General features: G+C 34.4%; 2 protein-coding genes across 2 annotated transcripts; one reads left to right on the plus strand and one right to left on the minus strand.

Moving 5' to 3' along the window:
- Positions 1–1,709: 1,709 nt before the first annotated feature.
- LOC129804141 (rho GDP-dissociation inhibitor 1) lies at positions 1,710–18,010 on the minus strand. Its single transcript, XM_055851225.1, has 5 exons — positions 17,809–18,010; positions 17,411–17,606; positions 6,113–6,337; positions 2,026–2,229; positions 1,710–1,952 (listed from the first exon to the last, which is right to left on the minus strand). The coding sequence occupies exons 2-4, from the start codon at positions 17,595–17,597 to the stop codon at positions 2,033–2,035; spliced, it is 609 nt and encodes a 202-aa protein (XP_055707200.1). The 5' UTR covers positions 17,598–17,606; positions 17,809–18,010; the 3' UTR covers positions 1,710–1,952; positions 2,026–2,032.
- A 2,108-nt stretch (positions 18,011–20,118) lies between these two features.
- On the plus strand, positions 20,119–21,945 carry LOC129804142 (U11/U12 small nuclear ribonucleoprotein 35 kDa protein-like). Its single transcript, XM_055851226.1, has 2 exons — positions 20,119–20,337; positions 20,399–21,945. Exons 1-2 carry the CDS (start codon positions 20,241–20,243, stop codon positions 20,890–20,892), a joined length of 591 nt encoding a protein of 196 aa, XP_055707201.1. The 5' UTR covers positions 20,119–20,240; the 3' UTR covers positions 20,893–21,945.
- The last annotated feature ends 1,553 nt before the right edge of the window (positions 21,946–23,498 follow it).

Genomic DNA, 23,498 nt, shown 5'->3' on the forward strand with positions numbered 1-23,498 from the left:
CTCACAACAATATGAAGACCGTCACATTTTGACACTTGAGCACTTCGAAATTCGAACAGGATGTAACTTCCGCCACCTTGCGAAAGTATTAAGAAGTAAGAAAGTCTCTTTTTTGGATCTTCAAATAGATTTTCGAATTTTTCAAGATCTACTTCTGTACGGAATCGGGATTTTGGCGTTCGGGATTTGGGCTTTCGGGATTTTGATTGGGACCCATTTGTGGTGAAATTTCAACAAATTCTGCAAAGAAATAAATATTTTTGCAAAAAGTGACATTTCGTTAAGTGTAGAAAATCTTGACATCATCGCTTCAGAATATGACATCTCAATTTCGAAAAAAATGAAAGCTTGAAATTTTAATATTGATTTTGGTTTTAGAATTGAGGTGGGATATCTTGATTCGAAATTCCATTTTCGAAATAGAAAATCTCATTGAGCTTTATCCCGCTTGGTGTATCTTTTGACATATAAAGTCAGAGAAGCTTTATATTCGAAATGCTTTTGAAAATTCGATTTTTCTTCATAATCCTTTAACATCGAATCCACACAATATTCCAATGAGATATTATTCTGTACGTTTAGTGTAAAAAGGGGTGCTCAGAATTTCCAGTTAATTCGAATGGATGAATTTAGTCCCTTTCTTGCATAAGATTTGGTTACAATTTCAGAGTGTTGTAATGCGAAGCTCAAGTCTTGAATACCGTCAATTAAATTAACATCCCAAAATTGAGCAGATTTTAGACAATTTTCCTTTTCGAATCTTGGATTAGCATTATTATTTCACTGGCAGCAAATTCTGTAATAAAATCTTCAAATAGTTTTTAACTTGATGTATTTCAAACATTTCTGGGAGGTTATTAAAAAGTTTGAAAAAAACAAAACCAAGACCGAAAGAGCCTTTGACGTTTCGAATCTTCTGGATTGTGTCTTGGATATTATGATTCTAAGGCATTTGACAGATGACATATAACTGTTTTTCTTTTATTTTAGAATACAAAAAATTGAATTTTATTATTTTTAGTAAAAGCTTAAATTTTTGTTCCTTAGATAAAATTGACAGTTTTCTATTACGACTAATGCGGAAAAGGTCTTGACAGGTGAAATTGATATTTGAGTCACTGTTTTTCTAAAATGTTATCACCAAGTTCATTAAAATATCCTATTATGTTTTTTTTATGTTGAATTTAATTTTCTGTCAAAAGTATTTAAGTGATCTTGGCGATTTTATCTCAGACACGAACCATTAAAGGAGATTTTTCAAATATTCTTTTTCGGAGATTTTCGAAATACCCTCGTTCAAACTGGCCTATTTTTATAAAATTTGGTTTTCTCCTGACCAAAAGAACACTGCCACTTTTTCAATATTTGCCAAAAATTACCTTCCATCTTCTTCACTCAAATGTGCAGCATTTGGGAGTGAATGCGACAACAGCATTGTATACAAAAAAAAACTCATGCACAACGCCTTAAATTTCAATCATAAATTGATACATAATATTAAAAAAAGAGTAATACGTTTAACATACATTTTCCTTATTTTTTAAACTTTTTTTTCTTATTTATTTCTCTAAATTGAATAAATATGAAAATGACACATTATTCCCCTTTTCATAGCTTTTTTCCCCTTATCAATTTAGAGACTTTACTTAACACTTTTATGTATTTTTTTTTTTAAATAGAGATGCTGAAGTGTCACTACAATTTGGAAGTTTATTTTTAACATTTAATTTTATTTTCGATATAATTCCTGATACAATTTTTTTTGAGCATCTCTTCAAAGAAACAACGATTGTATTTCACACAGAAAAAAACTTTGAACATTTAAAATCACTTGTTTTTAGCTGTATTTTCTATTAAATGAATATGTTTTTTGTTGATTCTGCGATATTGCTAATTGGGAAAAACGACAACAGAAAATGCTAACGAATTTTATATCCTGGAAGATGATTTGACTGATTCATATAGAAAAAAAAAGAATTTAGATATAACTGAAAAAGAGAAAAACCGAATTAATAAGTAAAACACCTCGTGCTCAGTTCCAGTCTTTTTTGATCTCGAAGCTCCAATCCCATTTGAGGTGCTCATTTTTGTCGTCATCCGTGAACAGGGAGGTGACTGAGTAGGTGCCTCTGGCCATCATTCCGGACGGAGCCTCCTCGGGAGGTGTCGTGTAGCTCTGGAGATCAACTTTAGGTGGATAAGAGCCTACCATATGCGCCATTTTGTCCACTATTTTAACCACGAAAAAAATAAGATAAAATAATTCAAAGCCATTAAGTGCCATAAAAAAAAAACAATATAATTCTTATTTTTTAAAATTTTCTTTTCCAATTTTTCTTTTTTAAATTCGAAAGTCCACTCGAAATCTCAGGAAATATCGACTGTAATTTTTAGTAGATGGAGTAGCAGAAGTGGAGTATGCATACGGCTTACGTCAACTTTTAATAGATTGGGGTAGCTCCAAAGGGTAGCGTAATATTTCTCGTATCTTAATGAACTAAGAAGCTTGCGGTTTGGTGGAAGATTATTAATTATTAATCGTATCGAGACACTTTACTTGTAGTAAATGTAATCTTTACAACGAGCTCGTATTGGAAAAATCTGCTGATTGTAAAGTGCTGTGCAAAACCATATCCGCACCTCAGAATTTCTTGCTGTGACACAATATTGCAAATATATATTTAATTGTCTTTCACTTTTCTTTAGAATAACTTATTACAAACTAGTTACAGTCAAAAGTAGAATTTTTGAACACACTTCTTAAGCTGGCTATACACTAGGCAAAATTTATTGCAATATTTCTTTTCAATACCCAATATTGACAAGGATTGCCTCCACATTGCAAAGTTTAATTGGCATAAAAGTTTCAATATTGAAAAAAAATTGTCCTGTGTGTAGGCAATTATTGCAATATTTCTTTCAATATGGAGCATTTTTTTCAATATTTCATTTCATTATTTTGAATGGCTACACACTAAGCCAAATAATGTTAATAAAAATTTTCAAAGTCACATTGAAATAAAATTTCAAAGATATTCTAAATATCAAATTGATTTGATATTTTCTTCAATATTTTTCAATGGTCAGGAGGAATCTTTTTCGTTCAGAACATCACAGAACCGCTGGGATTTTCTTGTTCATGAATGAAAACACATCCAAGATCAAAATCCAAGTCAGGACACATCTCTTCCTGCCTCCTCCAGAAAATCCCAGATTCTCGGAATTCCGCTGTACATTTTGTCAAATCTTCCCAAGAACCCAGCTTGGTTAGCAGTTTTCATCTGGCTACTGCAGGAAATCATAGTTCCTTTGGAATTTTGTTGTGCACTTGATCGAATACATACAGAATTCCCAACAAATTGATCAGAAGATTTTTAGTGGTTCCTCCATGAAATCACAGATCTTCTTGGATTTTCTTCTGTATTTTGTCAAGAACACCCGAAATACTCAAGGAGAAATCTTCTGACCAACTTGGGTATTTTGGGTGTTCTTGACAAAGTACAAAAGAAAATCCCTGAAGAACTGTGATTTCCTGGAGGAATCAGGAGAAATCTTCTGACCAACTTGGGTATTTTGGGTGTTCTTGACAAAATCCAAGAGAAAATCCCAGAAGATCTGTGATTTGCTGGAGGAACCAGGAGAAATCTTTTGACCACCATGAATATTCCGGATGTATTTGACAAAAGATACAACAAAATTCCAGAACATCTGGGATTTTCTAGAGGAAGTAAGGGAGAAGTCCTGACAAAGTCCTGGGAAGAATTGGGCAGGATATAGAACAGAATCTCTGGCCCTATCTATTATGATGTTCTGAGATGTCTTCCTGTTCATAAACATGCTAATTCCAAGAGTTTTTCTGTGTTTGAAAGGAACTGAATCTCTAACTAAAATGGTATTTTAATAAGTTGTAATATTGAAGTTAATTTGTTCAGTGTGTAGGCAAACATTGAAATATTGGTTTCAATATTCGCTTCAATATTGCAGTTTTATTTCAATGTCACTTTGAAATGTTATTATTGCAATAATTTTCCTAGTGTGTAGACAGCTTTAGTAATATATTTCAAATATGGAAATTTTCAACAATTTTGCCCTGTTCAAAATTATATCCGCACCCCGTTTTTCGTATCTGGCAGCCCTACTGCCGGTCAAATGTCATTATTTCTTTCGTAATACATGTCAGTGAAAAGTTAGTGAGAATGCCGCGTGGAAAAATACTGAACGATTTCGAAATTGGGCAAATAATTGCCTACAAAAAGGTGAAACTCTCAAATCGAGAAATTGCGAAACGATTGAACCGGGATGAAGGTATAATCCGCCATTTTTGAAGGATCCTGACGGATGTGATCAACAACGCCATCATGGAAGAAAAAAACTCATTTCTCAACGCACTGAAAGGAATATATATGCGCCTAGTATCAAACAGTGCTCGAAGTTGCAATGCAATTAGGGCCGAACTTAGCCTTAATGTATCACGGTCCACAGTTTGAAGGGCTATTAAACGATCACCAAACATTGTCAGATCCAGGATTATCCCTGCTCTGCGCCTCAAGCCTCAAACATCGCAGCGCGTTTGCAATTCGCAAGAGCAAACTTACAATAAGATTGGTCCAAGGTAAACCATTTCCGAAATTTTTTTTTCTTTTTTGACTCTTTTGACTTTGATGAAGTCAAAATCATTGACTACCACAAATGCTATGCAAAGAGGATGATATTAGAATCCCTACATATAAAAAGACATCTCCCAGGATTGCTCGGATGATCCAATGACAAGGAGAGAATGGTTGCTGAGATGGTTACCTATGGTCTAGGGGAATTGGAAATTGAAGAAGGTCAACAACTGCCACAAAGGCTTGAAAAATAGTTGTTCAATAATTCATACAAAAAACAGTTGGCCTCAGATCAATGTCCAAGAAGGAGTACCCGCGACGAATTCCCAATTTTCCCTGGTAATTGTAGTGAAAAATTAGAGTATTTGTAGAAGGTCGTGCACATGATTGTTATTTATGTTATGTATATATTTTTAATGTTTAGTAAATCCTCATTTGGAGTAGTAGACAGACAGTGCGGACAAAATTTCAGAGACAAATCACAGATTTGAGTGAGTTACAAGACAAAGAAATGTAATAACATTGTCTAAATAAAATTTCCCGCCTTTTTTAGCCACTGAGGAAGACGCGTTGAAGCGTCGAAAGCTTTGGCAAAGAATTTTGTGTTTTCCTGTCCTGAAAGAATTGCACCCCCTGACGCATCCGGAGGGAGTTCATCTCCTTGACCTTCTTACAACTCAACGGTTTTTGAAGCCTTTCGTCGCGGTTTCACTTACACTGTTTGTCTCCAATTCGAAACTTTCCCTTGTCTCCATTTGGAGTAATATGTTTCCAATAGAAGCATTTTACGCTCGCGTATTTTTCTTGTATATAAGAAGTTTTCAAATTATATCTAAAGAATTTTCACTAAACAGTAATATTCTAGAAGAGTCAAGGAGCAAATTTATGTAATTCTCTTCAGAAAAAATATAAACTTAATGTGTTGAATCTTCTGTCAAAGTTCAAGCATCTGGAAATGGTTTTGAATTAGGACATTTTACCCTAAGCAAAACTTTTCAAGAAAGAAAGGGATGTAAATTTTGACTTTCTGAAATTTTCCTAATCCAAAAGGCGTGCCAAAGGCACTAAGAATCTCAGCTGAGCAAGTGATATATTTTGAGAGAATTTTAATTTAATAGATAAGCCAAATCAAAAGTAAACATTCCTAATTGAACTTCAAGGTATAAATATTTAATTTTACGCATAATTTTGCGTAATTCACTGGCACATAAAGCACCAAAAAAATTAAATAAATTTCTGTCTGATCTTCATCTTCTAAAAATTACAGTTTGATATAGATGAGTGAGATTTCAGTTACAAAAAGATTTAATGAAATGCCAATTGAGATTACTTCAAAATTAAACCATTAATTACCAGGTGCTTTTTTTCACAATAAAGCACAACATCATTTGAGATGGCATTTCAAAAATCCAGAAGCGCAAAAGAAAATCCGTGTGGATTAAATTGCAATAAAGAATGTTAATTAAAAAAAAGAGAAAAAAATTATATTATGTAAAATGAATTACCTGGAACGCCCATTCTCAGTGTCTTCTGGACATACTTGAGTCCATGGACGATTTCTCGCTGCACAATAAAGTCAATTCGGATGCGATAGTGAACTCCCTCTTTAATCGTAAACGTTTTCTTTTTGAGCTTTGAGATATCCCCCGTGAGATCCAATACCATGTCCGGACGTCCAGTAACACAAAGGGCTAACTGCTTCACAATTACTTTCCTGGCGTCCGTTGCGTCTGTAATACATATAAAAAAAAACACCAACAAACACGGATGAGTCACGCTTTTATAAATGGAGAAAATTAGTTCAAGAGTGAGAGAGAGATGAGTCTGTAAACAAATCGCAAGCACAATGGGGACTTTCCGTTGGTCATCTTCCCGGAAAAAATACGTTTATAAAATGTCCTAAATTTCCCAAAGAAAAAAAAAAACGAAAACATCATCAAACAACTTGACATAGATCAATAATTTTCTATCTGAAAAGAAGATATTTACCAAATCAATAAGGGACACTTCATTTTTTTTTTCAAGTTCTCAGCACGAGACTTTCGCATAAAAAAACACACTTAACGATGTCTCGTGCGAAGAAAATGTGACATGATTTTCTCTCCATTTTCATTTTATTGGAAAAAATAAAGGAGAAGAAATTTCTCTATAAATCAACGAAGAACATTCTTTTAGTCGTTTGCTTTTCACATGAAAAAATCATAAGAAAGTTGTTCAGGGAGGAATGACTGCTTGAAGATTTTTTTCCTCATCTTTATTTCTTACTTCAGATATTATTGAAGAAAAAATAGGGTAATTTGAGGGCATTCAATGTGGACTTACAGAAAAAAATATCTAATTTTTTATTAAATAAAATCTGAAAATATTTTTCAGCGTTTTTTACATCGTTATTCTATGTTGACGTTAATTGATTTACAAATAAAAACGCTTTAATTTTTAATCTTTCGATAATTGTGCAATTAAAATAGAATTTACGATAAATAAAATAAATTACTAATTCAATATCGGTTTATCACCTATTCGAATTGAGTCATAAATCACTTCATAATCGAGCCACAAAATAGGTAAGGGGAAAAGCAGGTCAATTCAGGTAGCTGATTTTTTTTAAAGACAAAGACTTTGAAAATGAATGAAAAGTTGATTTAGACAATTTATAGACAGATTTCGAGATACGATAGAAGTCATATTTCCGTACGTGTACAGAGAAGCCGATGATTCTTCAGTGAACTTATAGGGTGTACTTTGAAGACCCAAGTGTTTATCTCTCACCGTTTAGACTTTAGCTCTAACACAAATACGTATGGAGCAAATCTTAAGAATCTAAAAATTGCAATATAATAGTGATTCATTAGGCTTAGAAGATGTAACGAGGTACAGAGTTATTACAGGAGTCCCACAAACACGCATATTTTCGGAATCCAAAGGAAACCGCGTAAAAGGCCTCACTGTTCTCAAGTTACCACTACATAATCGGCATTTCTTTGTATTGATTCCTGTTACGACTGTTTGGTGATTTGGAGCGAAGACTAGAGAAAAGAGTCGAGATAGGGTCCACAAAGAAAAGTCGGTATTGCAGAAATACTTGAGAACAGTAAAGTGCTAAAAAATACAAGTTTATTGGAATAGAACCATTTTATGCACCTTTAAAATTTAAATACACGTAGAAGAATTCTTTAGAATGAGACCAAACAGAAGTAGATTTTGATTCTCCAATAGCGTCTTGGATAAAAGGTAAATGGAACTCTATTTGCACAAAAAGTCATTGATGATCGAAGAATTCAAATTCAATTTCGAATTTTCATACTAAATTTTCGAACAAGGTGGGGAAAATTTATCAAATATCACATTAAAAAGCTCCCAAAAAAGTTGCTTTTAGGGATTATGGAGTGATTAAATACTGGGGCAAGAACAGTAAACGTCGTTGTTCTATTTTTTTCCTCACAACAATGTAAAGACCGTCACATTTTGATACTTGATCACTTCGAAATTCGAACACAAGCTCCTGTCAAGTTGGCCTTTTTATATGGAGCTATTTCACTGAGAGAGATCCGAAAAAGTTAAAAGAACATTCCGGAAATGTTAATTTTACCCTGCATTATTGATCCGAAATCGGTGTAAATATTACCTTTTTTAGGTGTATTGGGGGTTAAAGTTACCCTTTTTCATGTTAATTTTACCCTTAAAAAGGTGTAAAATTAACATTAAAAAATGTTGATATATTTTTACACCTAAAAATGTTAAAGTTACGAGGAAAAAAAGTTAATCGCACCCTCTTTTTTTCCTCAGTGTTGAAGCCAATTCCTAAATTGATCTCGTACTCAGCTCACAGTGCTCCAAGGAAAAATATTATTTAAACAAAAATTTAGTATATTTTATCCCTCCATACCGAAAGGTATCTTATAATACGAAAAAACTTCTCACATTTTAAATATTTAGCATAACGAACACGAGTGCAGGAAAAAATCCCATACGCATTTGTATGTGAAAGTAAGAAATTGGCTTCAACTTTGAAGGCCACTCGCCGGGGACTAATTCGAACAGGATGTAACTTCCGCCACCTTACGAAAGTATTAAGAAGTTAGAAAGCCTCTTTTTTGGATCTTCAAATAGATTTTCGAATTTTTCAATATCTACTTTTGTACGGAAAGAATAGGTCATAGAAACGCTCATATGCAAATATTTTCGGTGCAGACTTATAAAAGTAAAGTGACTTAAAGTGACTTAAAGTAAGGGACTTAAGAGTTTCTACAGGAATTCAAATACAAGTGTTCGTTGCATAAGGGAGCTATTGTTTCCGGTACAGGTTCATAAGCGATTGGAACCAGTTCAGAATTGTGAGAAATTCCAAGACCTTTCTAACGAAGCTTCCATGAATCTATTCAGTTGAGAAATATGCCCTTTAGAGCCTTTTTAACTTTAGACCTTGGGAAATCGTTTTTAGAAATAATTCAACGCTATTTTCGGTTTTCACGCGATCAAGCAATCCCGAGAAAATATGGTTTTGTAGGGGTGTGGGGGTAGGGTTTAATGAGGGGTTGTTAGCGATTCCAGTAGCGGAATTCTGTAATTTTCGTGCCATTGTCACACGTGAGTTCGAAACCTGACAATGCCAATTGAGCTTTTTTTTGGTCATATCATATGAGTTCGAAAATGCAATTCATTGAATTTTTAATGAAATCCATTTACTTGATGATTTTATAAAAATACAGTGCATATTGGTTGATTAGTTTAACAAAATCCATTGTCATTTGAATTGACGGAAATCTCAAATAAGTGACTTCTTCTGACAATGTCATGTGAGCTGAAATGGCAATGTCACGGCTACAGAATCGCATTTTCGAAAAAGCTCTCCTAAGATTCGAACTCAATTACTCATATGGCATTGCCAGAGCGTTACAGAATTCCCCTCTAGCTTCGTCTTATGGAGGGGTCTTCAAATTTCTATCTTAATTGATTTGGCCTCTAGTTGTGGTAAACTCGAAAGTTTAGATTCCCAAAGTTCTACCAAAATATAACGCCTTTGTAGAGTGAGGAGTCGAAATATTTGTAAATTAAAATCGAGAAATTATTTCCGAACCTTTTACTTGTTTTCAATACCCTACGAATCTTAAAGGATGGAGCATAAAAATTAGTATTTAGAATGGTATTAACGAAGATAAATGGGCGTGGTTCTGTAGAGTGTCTTAATCTGTTTTTATTTTACTTTGCCCTCGTTTCAAATGAACTTTTCTCCTTTTTTTCGATATCATATCTTTAAATGTTATATAATTTGATTTACAATACAAGTTTTACAAGGACGTGGCTTACACAGTAAAAAAAAAAATTAACACTATTATAGTGTGTAATCTTTCACACCACTATTATAGTGTTAGATTTGGAAAAAGTGTTTAATTTAAAATTGTTGAATTTAAAAATTGTTGAATTCTGTTTATTGTTGAATTTCTTTTTATTTCGAAGATTTTGACTTTTTTGTCTTTTTAGACATTTTTATTGGTTTTTCCTGTATTTGGGATCCTACCTAATGCGAGATAATTACATCTGATGCTCGGATCTTCACGATATACTGATTATGCATATAAATATTTGATGTTCTATATGACTTTTGCCCAATGAAAAGCATCTCGACTGAAATATAAGTCTTAATTGGAAATTCAATAATATTTACACAACTTTTGTTTAAAAATTCAACAACTTTTGTCTCAAAATTCAACAAATTTGGTTGAAATACACAAGGCTTCACACTATAACAGTGTTAAAAATTATGATCAAACTATAATAGTGTTAATTTTAGATCATGTGACAAAAAATACCATAAAGTTGTGTATTTTTTCACACTATAATAATGTGAAAAACTGTAATCATACTGTGGTAATTTTTAGAATGTGTTAAACAGTTTTAAATCACGAAACATGTTTGAAAAATTTTTATGATTATAACAATGAGAAATTTTACACAGATCGCAAGTAAATAATTAATTTATCCGATTTCACACTATTATAGTGTTAAAATTTTACACATTTTCAAATTAAACAACACTGTTGAAAATTTTTCAACTATAATAGTGTTAATTTTCAATCACGTGACAATAAATTACCAAAATGTGCATTTTTTAAACATTTTTAAATTAAACTACTAAAATTGTCGATTTTGCACTATTATAGTAGTAAAATTTTACACATTTTTTTACTGTGTATGTTTCTTTTTTTTTTACTAAAACGGATACTAAGCTAAGAGTTCTTATTAAAATTATAGATTTTTATTTATCAAAAGCTTTATAAATATAGGTATAGTGGAAGTGCAACAAATACTCTCAAGTTTGCGGAATGTTTAAATTATTTTTAGAACCCTAGAAATAGTTGCACTTCGGTTTAGTTTAGCAATGATAGCAATCAATAAAATAATTTTGTATTTTGGAAAACTGCTCCTAAAACATTATTACATTATAATGAAATTTTTAGTTCCATAAAATATTCGAACTAGATAGGTTTCTTTGATGAATGTTTTCAATCTCCAACCAATCGGAAAATGTGATAAAACTAAAATATGTGAAAATAAATATAACATCTGGACAATGCATGTTGCAAACTTCTGTAAGAAATATACTTTTACATTCGCGAGATAGAATAATCCAAGAAGTAAGAGTTTTATTTACCGGTAGTTTGGAAATTGCAATATATTCTACACACTAGATGCGAAAGTTGCGAGCATTTTAAAAGAGTGTGAAAATCTTGGATAAGTTCCCTGAGATGTTTCCACACGTAAAATTATTAATAGTAACCCCCAACTAATTCTATCATTCTCACCTCAAAAGATCATTTTACTCCGAAAAAAAACTGCAAGTGTTCAGTGATGTAATTTTCGGTTATGATAAATACTCAAAAAAAAAAAACAACAGCAACGCTCTTGAGAAATCGAAGTGATAACAGAGCTAAAATCATATCACACTAATTGTGTAGGATTAGAATTTCCTATCAATTCTCCCTCTAAACTGATAACTGCTTTATCGCAACTTTCTGACTATTTGCTCAAAATATTTCCATCGTTTTGTAGCTTCTATGATTGGATGACAATATCACAGAGAAAGAATTTGAGGCTGAGAGAATTTTCTGTGAGTGAGAGAAAAATTCTTCGAATTCCCTCGTAAAACAAAATGAATAAAAAAGGAAGAGTAATGAATGAGAAAATGGAAAGAGAGAGAACTTGAAGTGTGATTTCTGAGGATTTTTGCGATATCTCTGTAAGAACAAAACAAAACAGAAGAGAAGAGACGTTTCATTACAAGAAGCATCGTCAGATGGGAACATAATTGAATTTATCCACTTTTGAGTGCGAATTTATACGAACTTCATTTAATTGGCAATCAATTAAAATAGTCAAATTAATTAAGAAACTTAAGGCAAAGTGAAATTATAGTGAAAGTGTAAACATTTGTATTTTAAACCATTATCATCTGTGATGGCTCCATGATCGCAATTAATTGAGAAAAATTGATGGAAAACTCTCAATAAAATTGATTTATTAATGTTTCTTGTTAAATGAAAAACAAGTCAATAATGTCAATTGTACAAGTTTTACCATTCCAACTTCCATTTTCATTCAGCATTTTGCAATTACATGAATAATTTTTTGCATGATTATTGCACATAAATTTATAAGCATTAATCTCCGTCCCCCAGACACTCCTCATTCCCGGCGCTCACCTTTCAATGTCAATGAGAATTACACCTTTTTCAATTAAAGTATTTTCTGCGTGATGATTGAAATTTTGAGGTGGAGAGATAAATTGGAACAAAGTTTTCCTGTATTCAAACTAATTTATAAATAGACAACATCTCGGCTTCTTCAATCGATATTCCAACAGGGGTTATATGGTGCATCAATTTAATCATGTTGCGGACAGTGGCTTTATTTTTGTCCAATCAATTGAAAGTCGTTTTTAATAGCGGCTAAATCTGATGGATCTGATGCCCTGTCTCGCTTTGTTTTTCACATTATACGAACGATTTCGATGTATCAAATTTCATTCATAATACCATCGGTTCACCTTTTTTGTCATGAAAATTTCATGAAATAAAAATTTTCATCCTTTTCTTTAGCATCACAAAAAGTGGAATTTATGCAAAAGAATGGGATAGGCAATGGTTAAGTAGTATAGGAATCTTTCTCCACTACATAACAAGTATCAAGAGTTTAAATCTAGGGTGAAAGGAACATCAACTCACTTTAAGAACACTTTAAGAACTCGTGTCAGGACCTATTGACACCCTACTCTGTACCATTTGGAATACGAAATTTGAACACTTATCCTTATTGAAAAACCCAGATTAATGAAAAAACGTTATACAGTAGACTCTCACTCAATCGGCTCTTTTTCAATCGGGCGAAAAATGTTGTTGACAATTTTCACGTTTAATTATGAGGCTAATTCGCTCTAGTTCGCTGTAGTTCTTCCTACTTTATCGTGATTCTTTATAATTGAGCGGTTTTTGTGGAATTTACAAAGGCTTTGACGCCCAAATCTATCGATAAACCGGATGACATTTTGCCCCAAATGCCCAATTGAGAGAGAGTCTACTGTATTACTAAGATTTTATGGGATGCATTAAATAAATTTCAACATTTTGACAAAGTGTCAATAGGGGTTCCCTGTCGAAGAGGTGTTCCTTCGACCCTACTTTAGTTTGTTAAATTTTACGATGATAAAAGTATTCACGATCAAGAGCCTTATACAAGAGTTTCATCCCCAATAATCAGTAAACTAAAAAAAAAAATACATTAAAACAGAGTTTGGTGTAATTAGAACACGTAACGATTGTTGTATTCAAACTATAATATTTTTGCTCAAAAAAGTCATTTCCAACGAGCACCAAATGCTCACCGATTTTAATTCAACTGAAAACATGTATTTTTAGCTAAATTCTCCAAGCAAACGAGACTCGCGAGACAGTGCCATTACGGCCATTACCATTTATTTGGTTAGCAATTTTTCTTTGAGAACTGCTGACCAGTCAGCATATTTTTGGTATTCGATTTAACAAAAATATGCTGTAAACGCTGCCTTTTTCAGCTAATTGTGCTCGCTGGGTTATGCAAGTTGATCAAATTTTGGAGTGTTGTAATAAAGGCTACGAAGTTTCCAAAAAGTGGCGGAGGCTCTCTCTAGATTCATTAGAACCATGGCGTCAAAGTTCATGAAATGCTGTATCACCGGTTTTATATGACTGAATTTAATGAGTAAAGCACCAAATAAAAGTTCTCACGAAACACAACTTTCTAGTACATTTGAATTTCGTAGGACGAACGGCTAGGGGCGTCACAGTCGAAAAGTGAATTTCCATAACATAGGGGCATATGAAAGACACCCTAGAAAAGCTATGCAAGCCATTATGGGGAGACCTCGACTTCAGGGTAGACCTATGACAAGATGGCTGAATAAAATTCAGGATCTTGTCTTGGAGAAATGAAAGAGGATCGGCAGGCGTAGGCTGCTAAACTGGATGTCATAGGTCTGCGGCCACAATAGGGATAAGCGGTTGAAAATGATAATGATGATAATGATAGGTACATATAACAGGGAATAGACGGAAATATTAGATTTCTCTTTATTTTCGCAATTTTAATCTTTACTACTTTTCGACGATTAATGTCCTCTTCAATAGATATCGAGTTTTTTTAAAGAAATTCACGTACAGGCGGGATATAGTTACACTGCACTTGGACTTGGATCACAGCTCATATTTTGAAGTCTCCCACTCGACGGTCTTTTTGACTTCTGGAATTTATTTTTTCAGTGATTTTTAACTATAGATGATTTTGCCAAATGAAAATCAACTAGACTGAAGTATATTTTTAAATCGAAAACATTTGAAAATAAACTTCAGTCGAGATAAAATTTTACATTGAAATTTAGGAACAGTTAAGTGACGCAGTGACATGTGCTTCAGTGAACACTTACGTGTGTTAATCCAATTCTCGTAAACAACTACAAGGAGTTCCGCTTTGGGAAACAATGAAGTGAATGACTTAAATTAATAGCCTATTTATTGGGAGGTAATTTGTAAAATAGTTTTTAAATGCACCTAAATGTTGGTATTTTTTACGCAGTATACATAATATGCATTTCTTATGAACCGTTCGCGCTGAAAATAGGTCGAAAAATTTTCCCCAAAATGTTTTGGATACATCATACGACCTCCTTTGCTACAAGTTGTGTAGACTCTTCAAATTTTCTTCGTCTGCAATTGCCCTCATTCGATCATACTTCTCTGGTAGATCACATGTCATCAAATTTGGTGATGAAACTTCACCACCTGCATTCTTAAGTAAGGGCATTGCTCAGGGTTCAATTCTTGGCCCTCTGATGTTCTCTCTCTTTATTAATGATTTACCTTCAGTCTTGTTAAATTGCCTATTTCATCTTTATGCAGATGACCTTCAAATCTATGTGGATGGTGATCCTACTAATCCACAGGGTGCCTTTGATCTTATGAACTCTAATCTTTCCAAAATTGAGCACTGGGCATTGCTGAATGGTTTGCTTCTAAACCCTAAAAAGTCCCAAGCTATCATCATTTATAAGAAAACCCCTTCATTTGATTTCTTTCCTCTACTCCTACACGGAGAAATTATTCCTATCGTAGATCAGGTTAAAAACCTTGGAATAATCTTCAATTCTACGCTATCTTGGTCAGACCATGCTAATTCAATTTGCCGAAAGTTCAACTACTCCTTGTATACCCTTAGGCGCTTCCGGGACATCACACCTTATGACACTCGCTTGCTCCTCGCGCGAGCGCTTCTTCTTCCTTTCTTTACTTACGGAGCAGAGCTTTTCTTTGCGGTGGATAGTGACACCATTCGTCGTCTAACTGTCTCTTTCAATAATTGTGTCAGGTATATCTGTGGCTTAAATCGCCGGGACCACATCATTCCCCATAGAACTGTATTTATCGGCTGTGACCTTATTTCTCATTTGAACTCAAGAGCCGTGCTCTTTTTGTTTCATTTGCTGATTTTTGGGAGTCCTGAGTACCTGTCGAGTCTTTTGGTGAGGGGGGGGGGGGTTCGGCCAGGGTTCGGGGACTCATAGTGCCTAAGGTCAGGAGTGATTGTCTGTACCGGTCACTCTTTGTAAAGGGTGTTGTGCTCTACAACGCAATTCCCAGTGACATATGTAGGTCCGCGGATGGAATTCGGCAGTTTTTTTTTCGAATACAGGCCGAGTGAATCTTAAAGAGGCATCTTTTCATCTTATCTTTTTTCTCTTCTTTTTTCCACCTTTGTTTTTTTTTCTCTTTAACTCTGTGTTCTTTTGTTATTTAATTTTAATTTTCTTTCTCTTTATCACAATTGTCAGAGGGACGAACACTATTTTGTGATTAAATAAATATACTACTATACTATACTACTATAGTGCTGCAGCAAATAATCTCAAACATTCCAAATAATCATCTACGGGTATGCAATTTTGCTGTCTGTGGGCTGAATTCGCAGACTTTTTTCGTTTTCAGAAATGTTATTTAAAACGGAACTCTCTATATTTGAATGTTGATATCAGGCCTATGTCCAAAAATAATGCTTAAAATTACCAAGGGGTCGTGGTCGTTATAAGATTTTTGAAATTTAACTTAACCGAATATCTTGAAATAAGTATTTTCGATTGTGATAAAATTATTTTATAGTGTACTGTACCCGGCCGAAACAAAATCGGAGTTATAACGTATATTGATATGATACTAGTATGGCAAAAATATGACTACGTTGTTTGTGTTAATATTTTTGATTTATGTTTATATGATATTTGGAGCCTGTAATTGCCCGAGATAAAGTTTACTTAATCTAGAATCTAGAGTGTTTCTGATATATAGTACTGCCAGATTAATACTGAAAACAAAAGTGCACTTTTTTTTATTTTTTTATACTAAAGCAGTGAAGGATACTTAAGAATTACGTTTCCTGGGTTCCCTGTAAGGAAATTACAACCAAGTGAAAAAAATTGTGAAAGTCACACTAATACTAATGCTACCAAAGTCACTTTCACTTGTAAATCGATACAGTGTTTTATATGGAGGGTACGCCTCCTAAGATCGTTCTATTATCCTGACTATAGTAAACCAACTCTGTCGAGCCTGGCCTTTGTAATGATGGAGTTGCACTTCCCGTTTTTCTGCCTTGACACAAGATATTAACGATCAAAACTTTCCCGATATTCGGTGTTTATTAAAGAATTTTCATGAAATTTTGGTATTTTGTATCTGAGATCAAGATCTTTCCAACAATAGGTTGCACTTCTCCTCACTCAACATCCTCGTGGTCCAATCCTTTATACCGATACGTACCGGTTCGGTGCTACCGGACTTTATCTAAACTGTTTATTAATCCATTTCTATGAACTTTTTTTCTTTTGTTGGCCTTCTGCACTCAAACTACTTAGAATAGAAAATGACTAGTGATAAGTCTAGATAAGCTTATGGTAGCTGAGATACTTCAGAGGTGACCTTGAAGTGCTTGCAACTTGGAATACGTGAAAATTCCATTGAATTAAAGTTTGTCGGCAATAAATTGAGATAAAATACCTCGACTTGATTCTTTCGAATCTCTGGAAAGGAACTTTCAAGGGTTTTTTTTGCATCAAAAGCACAAGTTGAAGCAATCCGCGAATATTTTTCTCTTTTCAACTTTTGTCGCTCAATTCATTTTCCTCTCACGCGAAGCCAGAGAACTTGCCTCGTATCTGAGTCCCGCCGGTTTCACGTAAATATTTACAGATAATTGAACGCAAGAGATGCATCTTTACCACTCACCTACAACAATTTTCTCTGCCTGAGCTTTTCCCAGAAGAGCCTCTTTGTACTTTCTCAAGCTCTCGTCCTCCTGGTCCGCAGCCATGATCTCCTCAATGGTCTTCTGAGGTGGTGGCTGGTAGTTGGCATCCACATCAGGCGTCTCTTCGCCCTCAGCTTCCAATCTCGGCTCTTCCTCGGTTGACATACCTTCCTCCTGGAAGAAAATTTCTCATGTCCTTAATAAAAGTTTTTCCTGGTACCTTTCTCACTGTGTGTCCTCAGGACGGAATTCTGCCCCATTAGGTCACCCACTAAGCTCAATTAGTGAGAAGAATAGGGCGCCATGGAAACAGAGTTCCTTCTGGACAAAGACCCCACGCAGTGATAAACCCCTCCCTGGACAAAAGAAAACTCACCTTCTATCCTTGATTGAACAAAAAACAGATAACGGGTACTTTTATCAGTGATTTAGCGATAGACTGCACAATTAATAACCACGGTAAATGACACAAAAGTTTAATTTTTGCAGAACGAACAGCACGCAAGAGCGACAAATAAAAATTGCACAAAAAGTTACAGACCAATGACGTTCCGGAAAACAGCAGGCGTGGCAACAACGGAAATTGCTGAATAATTTCAGTGATATCTAACAAAAGCTATAATTTTTTGAAAAAAATATTAAGCTGAAACTTTTAAGAATTGTGCGTTATTTGCTCTAAAATATACCTTAATCAGTGATAAAAATTGAAAAAAAAAAAATGCATAGAAGACGAATATTCAAGAAGAATATTTAATTTTTTCATATTTCAAACGATTTTTTAAAATTGCAATGTTGGTAGCAATGTGAAGAACACCCAGCATTCATAGTACATCTTACAAATAGATTATCTGTAAGTGATATGTTTCTTATACGGTATAGAAGTTTTCCAATATTTGTGTGAGTTGGAATATTGTATTATTTTCTTATCAACGTACTTACAAACATGGTCAAATATCCATTTTTGATTGATTTTCATTTTTCAAAATTTTATTTTGTTTTAAATCTCCGTTTACTCCTCTCTAGCAATATGTAAAAAACTGTTTTCAATTTATTTTGATTTTGGGGGCAGAAGTCCTGTAAGTAAAGTTAAAATAGTGCACGGTTCACTTGTAAAACTTCCCCAATTAAACAAAAATTCTAATTACTGTGATATTAAAATAGCCGAGATCTTGGAAAGCGGGCACAGCAGCACGACTGGTGGTGGTGGCCCAACAAGGATTCTCTTGTTAAGGGTGCGTTTGTACTCACAGCTGAAGAACAACTGATTGTATACGAGAGCGTTATGCCAAAGAAAGTCATGAGTGCTCCCTGCCCATAGTCTTGTGCACATCGGAAGACAAGCTCACTATATCACGATAAAGATGCACACCCTTCACCTCCCACTCAGAGGGCTAACCCTAAGGACAAGGCACCTTGTGTACCCAATCAGTTTTTAGGGATTTAAAATAACGGCAAGACCTTTAGCCGCGGAACCGACACGCGTCTTACATTATGAACACATTTTCAATCCTCATTTTAGGTTTAAATTATGCAGTATCCTGTTTTTAACATTTGGTAAATCGTTCACTACCTTGTTGAATTGTTCATATTGGTTGGAAAATTCACAGCTTCGAGCCCAAATGATAAAGGATGTTCCTTTTAAGTCAGACATAGTGAAAACTTTATGAACATATCTATTTTTTAGAATTGTCATTGTGAAATCTGGTATGTTTTAGCCAGCATAAAAGATAAGAGAAAAATTAGACAACTTTAATATTAAAAATATTTAAATGGGAATGTGAATCAGACTTTAAAAGCCAATTTATATACTTAATGCAAAAGTATTGTCTTAGAATTATGGGGATCAGCTTTCGGTCTTATGTGAGTCATCATTAAATGAAATTTTGTTTCGAGTCTCTTTTTTCTTCTGTTTTCAGACAATTGGTCTATAGATAACTAAGAGAAAAAAAAAACAAAATTTAGAATTTTCCAAGGACAAATATCAGTTGGGATTAAAATTAATAAAATTCTTGGTATTCTTAAAGCAAGTAAATTGGTTGCAATCGGTAATGAAACAATAAATACTGATAATTTTATTTCATTATTGAAAGTTTGCTGTCGTATACATTATTCTAAGCTAGAGAACAAAAAGTGATAGATATCGAATTCTGGTCTTCAGTGATGCCTAAATGTATATTCCCTGGGTAGGTTTATTTCCTTCCTTTCTGTTTCCATATTTCTTCTATATTTTTTTATTGTTTTAATGTCCTCCGACCAGGAAGAATTTCAGCCTCCATTCAGGATTGAAATAAACTGGAGACCTCTCGTGAACTAAACGAGTACTCTACCAAGTAAGCTGTTAGAGGTCACAAGCTTTACTTAATTTGCTACACAACCTTAACCAATTGCATTTATTTTTTACTGGAAGTTACTTTGTAACCTCCGGTTTTAACTTTTGTTTATTAAAATTTATTTTACTGTCAAATTGTATTAAGATTGCTTTAAAGTAAGAAGTCAAATAATCCTTAAACTGTGTTTCTTTAAATAGCAAAATTTATAATTAATGTAATATTGTCCATTTTAAGCATTTGGTCAGAAAGCGGACAATCTGCTCTATTTCCAAATGGATTAGAGAAGCTTATTGGTATTCCTTATGGTATTGGTACTCGTACTCATGTAATGTCGATATGCGTAATGATATTTTCTCCTACTGGGCAAAGGCACAAGACATAACCTTATTAATATGGTTTACAATTTTTGTATTCATGTCTCTCGAGTCTTGACGATTCTCTGTTCTTGTGTTAATTTTTCAATAAATTCCTTGAGATAATGTCTTCGTCATCCATACCTCACAGTTCACATAGTACATCAAGATTCAGAAAGTATGCTGATGAATACAATCCAATTGCCGTTGGATCAATTGACGGTAAGTCATTAAATTTTTCCAAAGATTTTTATAATTTTTTAAGAAATATATATTTTTTTAGGTCAGGACACAACACCCCATGATAAAGCCCTCACACGAGCCAACAACAGCACCTACAGATGCAATAAAAAAGTCTCCGGAAATCCTAGGCACACGATATTCGTCGGGCGTCTTTTCCGGGAAACCACTGAAGAAAAACTTAAAGGAAAGTTCCAGCGATTCGGGGACATTGTCTCCTGTAGAGTTATTAGGGATTTAGTTACGGGGATTTCAAAGAACTATGCCTTCATAGAGTTTCGCACGAGAGATTCCGCGATTGAGGCTTATGATGCAATGAACGGCGTCACCGTGGATGGAGCAAGTCTGTTGGTGGACTTTGAATGGGAAAGGAGAATGAAGGGATGGAAACCGAGAAGACTAGGTGGAGGATTTGGGGGAAAGAAGGAATCTGGACAGTTGAGATTTGGCTGTAGAGATAGACCTTTTCAGCGTCCCAGGAGCAATCCATTTGATTACAAGGAAATTTTCAGGCATAAAAAGACGCAGAAAAAATAAATGTCCTCATATTGAAGGAAAGGGAAATGCAGGGGCTATGTGAAAAAGTTCTCGAGAAAATAGAGGGCTATTTTAAAAAGATTCGAGTGTTAGGGCCTTGACAGACCTGAGGATTAGCCGAGAGACGGCTTAGCGTAATTATATTAGAAATAATGATCAAACTACATTTCCATCATTTTCCACTAAGTCGCTTCTCGACTTAAGTCGTAAGTGTGTCTAGGGCATTAGGAGAACATAACAGTGGTGATTGGAGGACCAGATAATCCAGATTACTGGATTGAAAGTTCTATATTCTTGAATCCGCGTTCGGGCGGATAATTTCAGAATTACAGAGTTAAAGGGAGTTATTCCGATATAAAAAGGGGATATCTACATTTGATAAAGCATAAAGGAAACCTGGTTAGACTTTTATTCTTGATAATTTTTCTCATCGGGTAAGATGAACAAGGAGATCTACATTAAAGAGTGCCTCGACTTTGTACAAAAAAATTAATCCAAATACTTCATCAGGAGAAATATAGAGGAAAGTCCGAGCGCTTAGAGGAGGGAGGGAGCCAGAGATCCGATTTATCAGTTGTAATGACCAAATTATAGTGGATCCTGTAGAAATCGCCAATAGGTTAGGGGAAAAGTTCACGGAAATTCATCCAATAGATCATTATCATCAAGTGAAATTGAAAACAAAAATCTTCTCAACTAATCCATTCACAGTATGCCTGACAGAAACGATTTTCCAGAATAAGATATAGAATTCTCTCTGAATGAATTAGAGTCTGCAATTTCACACAGCAAAGGGAAATCTACAGGACCCAATGAAATATCATACAATATGATTGCCAACCTCCTACCTAATAACAGAATTCACTTACTCAGTCTCTACAATAGGATGTGGAAAGAAAAATCCTACCCCTCTAACTGGATAGATGCTAATATTATCCCAATTCCGAAATTCCAAGGTCATACTCTAGTAAACCCTGAATATCGTCCGATCTCACTCACAAATTGTGATCAAAAAATATTCGAAGGATAATAAATTATCGCCTTATATGGATTCTTGAATCTCATTGTTTACTAGCAGAGTCTCAAAGTGGATTTAGAAGAAGCAGGAGCACTATCAACCCCTTTCTTAAACTAACTCATGATATATACTCAGGCTGGAGAAATGGTGAATACACTAAATCGATATTTTTTGACCTCGAAAAAATCTATGATCGCATCTGAAAGGCAACTATTGTGGAACAGCTCAAAAAATGGCACAGTGGTTTGAGTCACCAAATGGAGAACAGTCAAATCTGTTTCCATTTGAAAATGGTACGCCTCAAGGGGGAGTCCTCTCGGTCACCATATTCTTTATAGGGAATAATAGTCTGTAGAGTCTATTCCCATCCGATTCCCAAATTAAGCTGCTATTGTATGCTGACGGTATTTCTATATACACCACAGGAACAAATACCGAAGAAATGATACAAGAACTACAGGGTAAAGTTATTGAAATGCAAGATTGGGCTACATCTCGGGGCTTCAATTTCTCAACAAGAAAAACCGCGGCTATTCATTTCTGTCGTAAATACAAATGTATTCCGCCCCCAATAGAAATTGGAAATTGTGCTATCCCATATGAAGAAAACTATAAATTTCTTGGAATTAATCTAGATAGAAATCTTACATTCAAGGCGCATACAAAAACTCTGAAAAGATTTAGTCAGGTGCATCTAAAAGTGTCTTACAAAGCCAAGATGGCATCTACATCGGAGGATATCGTATAGCAACTGGAGCCTTCCGTACCTCTCCTGTAAATAATATTCTAGCCGAAATTGGTGCTCCTCCTATCGGTTTATATAGGGAAAGCATCTGCATGAGAACAGCAGGAAGAATACTATGCAACCCTGATACCCTTGGACACATAGAAATAAAAAAATGCAATAACTTGCGAACACTGGAAAGGATCCTTTGGACCTGCTGTTCACACTTTGAAGGAGTACCTGTGTGGCCGAAGTCCGATTTTAGAGAGACATGAAAATGAAGCACCATGGCTATTTGACCCAAATTCTATCGATCTCAGTCTTACACTTTAAAAGCTGAAAACAGCATCTGATGTTGTAGCTAAAGGACATTTTTATGAGCTCAAAGAAAAATATGAACATACCTTCCCGAATACTATATACACCGATGGGTCAATTCATGATCTAAAAAAGGAGGATATGCTATTACAACAGAAAAAATTCTTATCGCTAGTGGGTCTTCTGATGAACATTGGTCGATTTTTGAACTTGAAGCTCTAGCTCTACAGAGCTACAAAATATGTTTCAGAATGTTGAAATGACAAATTTATTATTTTTACAGACTCTTTAAGTTGTCTTCTAGCCATCCAAAACCTCAAGAATTTCCATCCTCTCATTTCTTCGATCCGCTCAAAAATCATTAATACTATTGGAAGAATTAAGGTTGCCTGGGTACCGAGTCACAAAGGTGTCCCCGGTAATGACAAGGCGGATATCGCGGATATGGAAGCAAAGAATGCTGCAAATGGCGAAGCCCCTTCTGTCACTGATATAACCAAGAATAGAATAAAGTCTATGATCGTGAAAAATCAGGAGGATAAGTGT

The sequence above is a fragment of the Phlebotomus papatasi genome, chromosome 2 (genome assembly GCF_024763615.1).
Source record: "Phlebotomus papatasi isolate M1 chromosome 2, Ppap_2.1, whole genome shotgun sequence".
In the NCBI taxonomy this organism is placed as follows: domain Eukaryota; kingdom Metazoa; phylum Arthropoda; class Insecta; order Diptera; family Psychodidae; genus Phlebotomus; species Phlebotomus papatasi.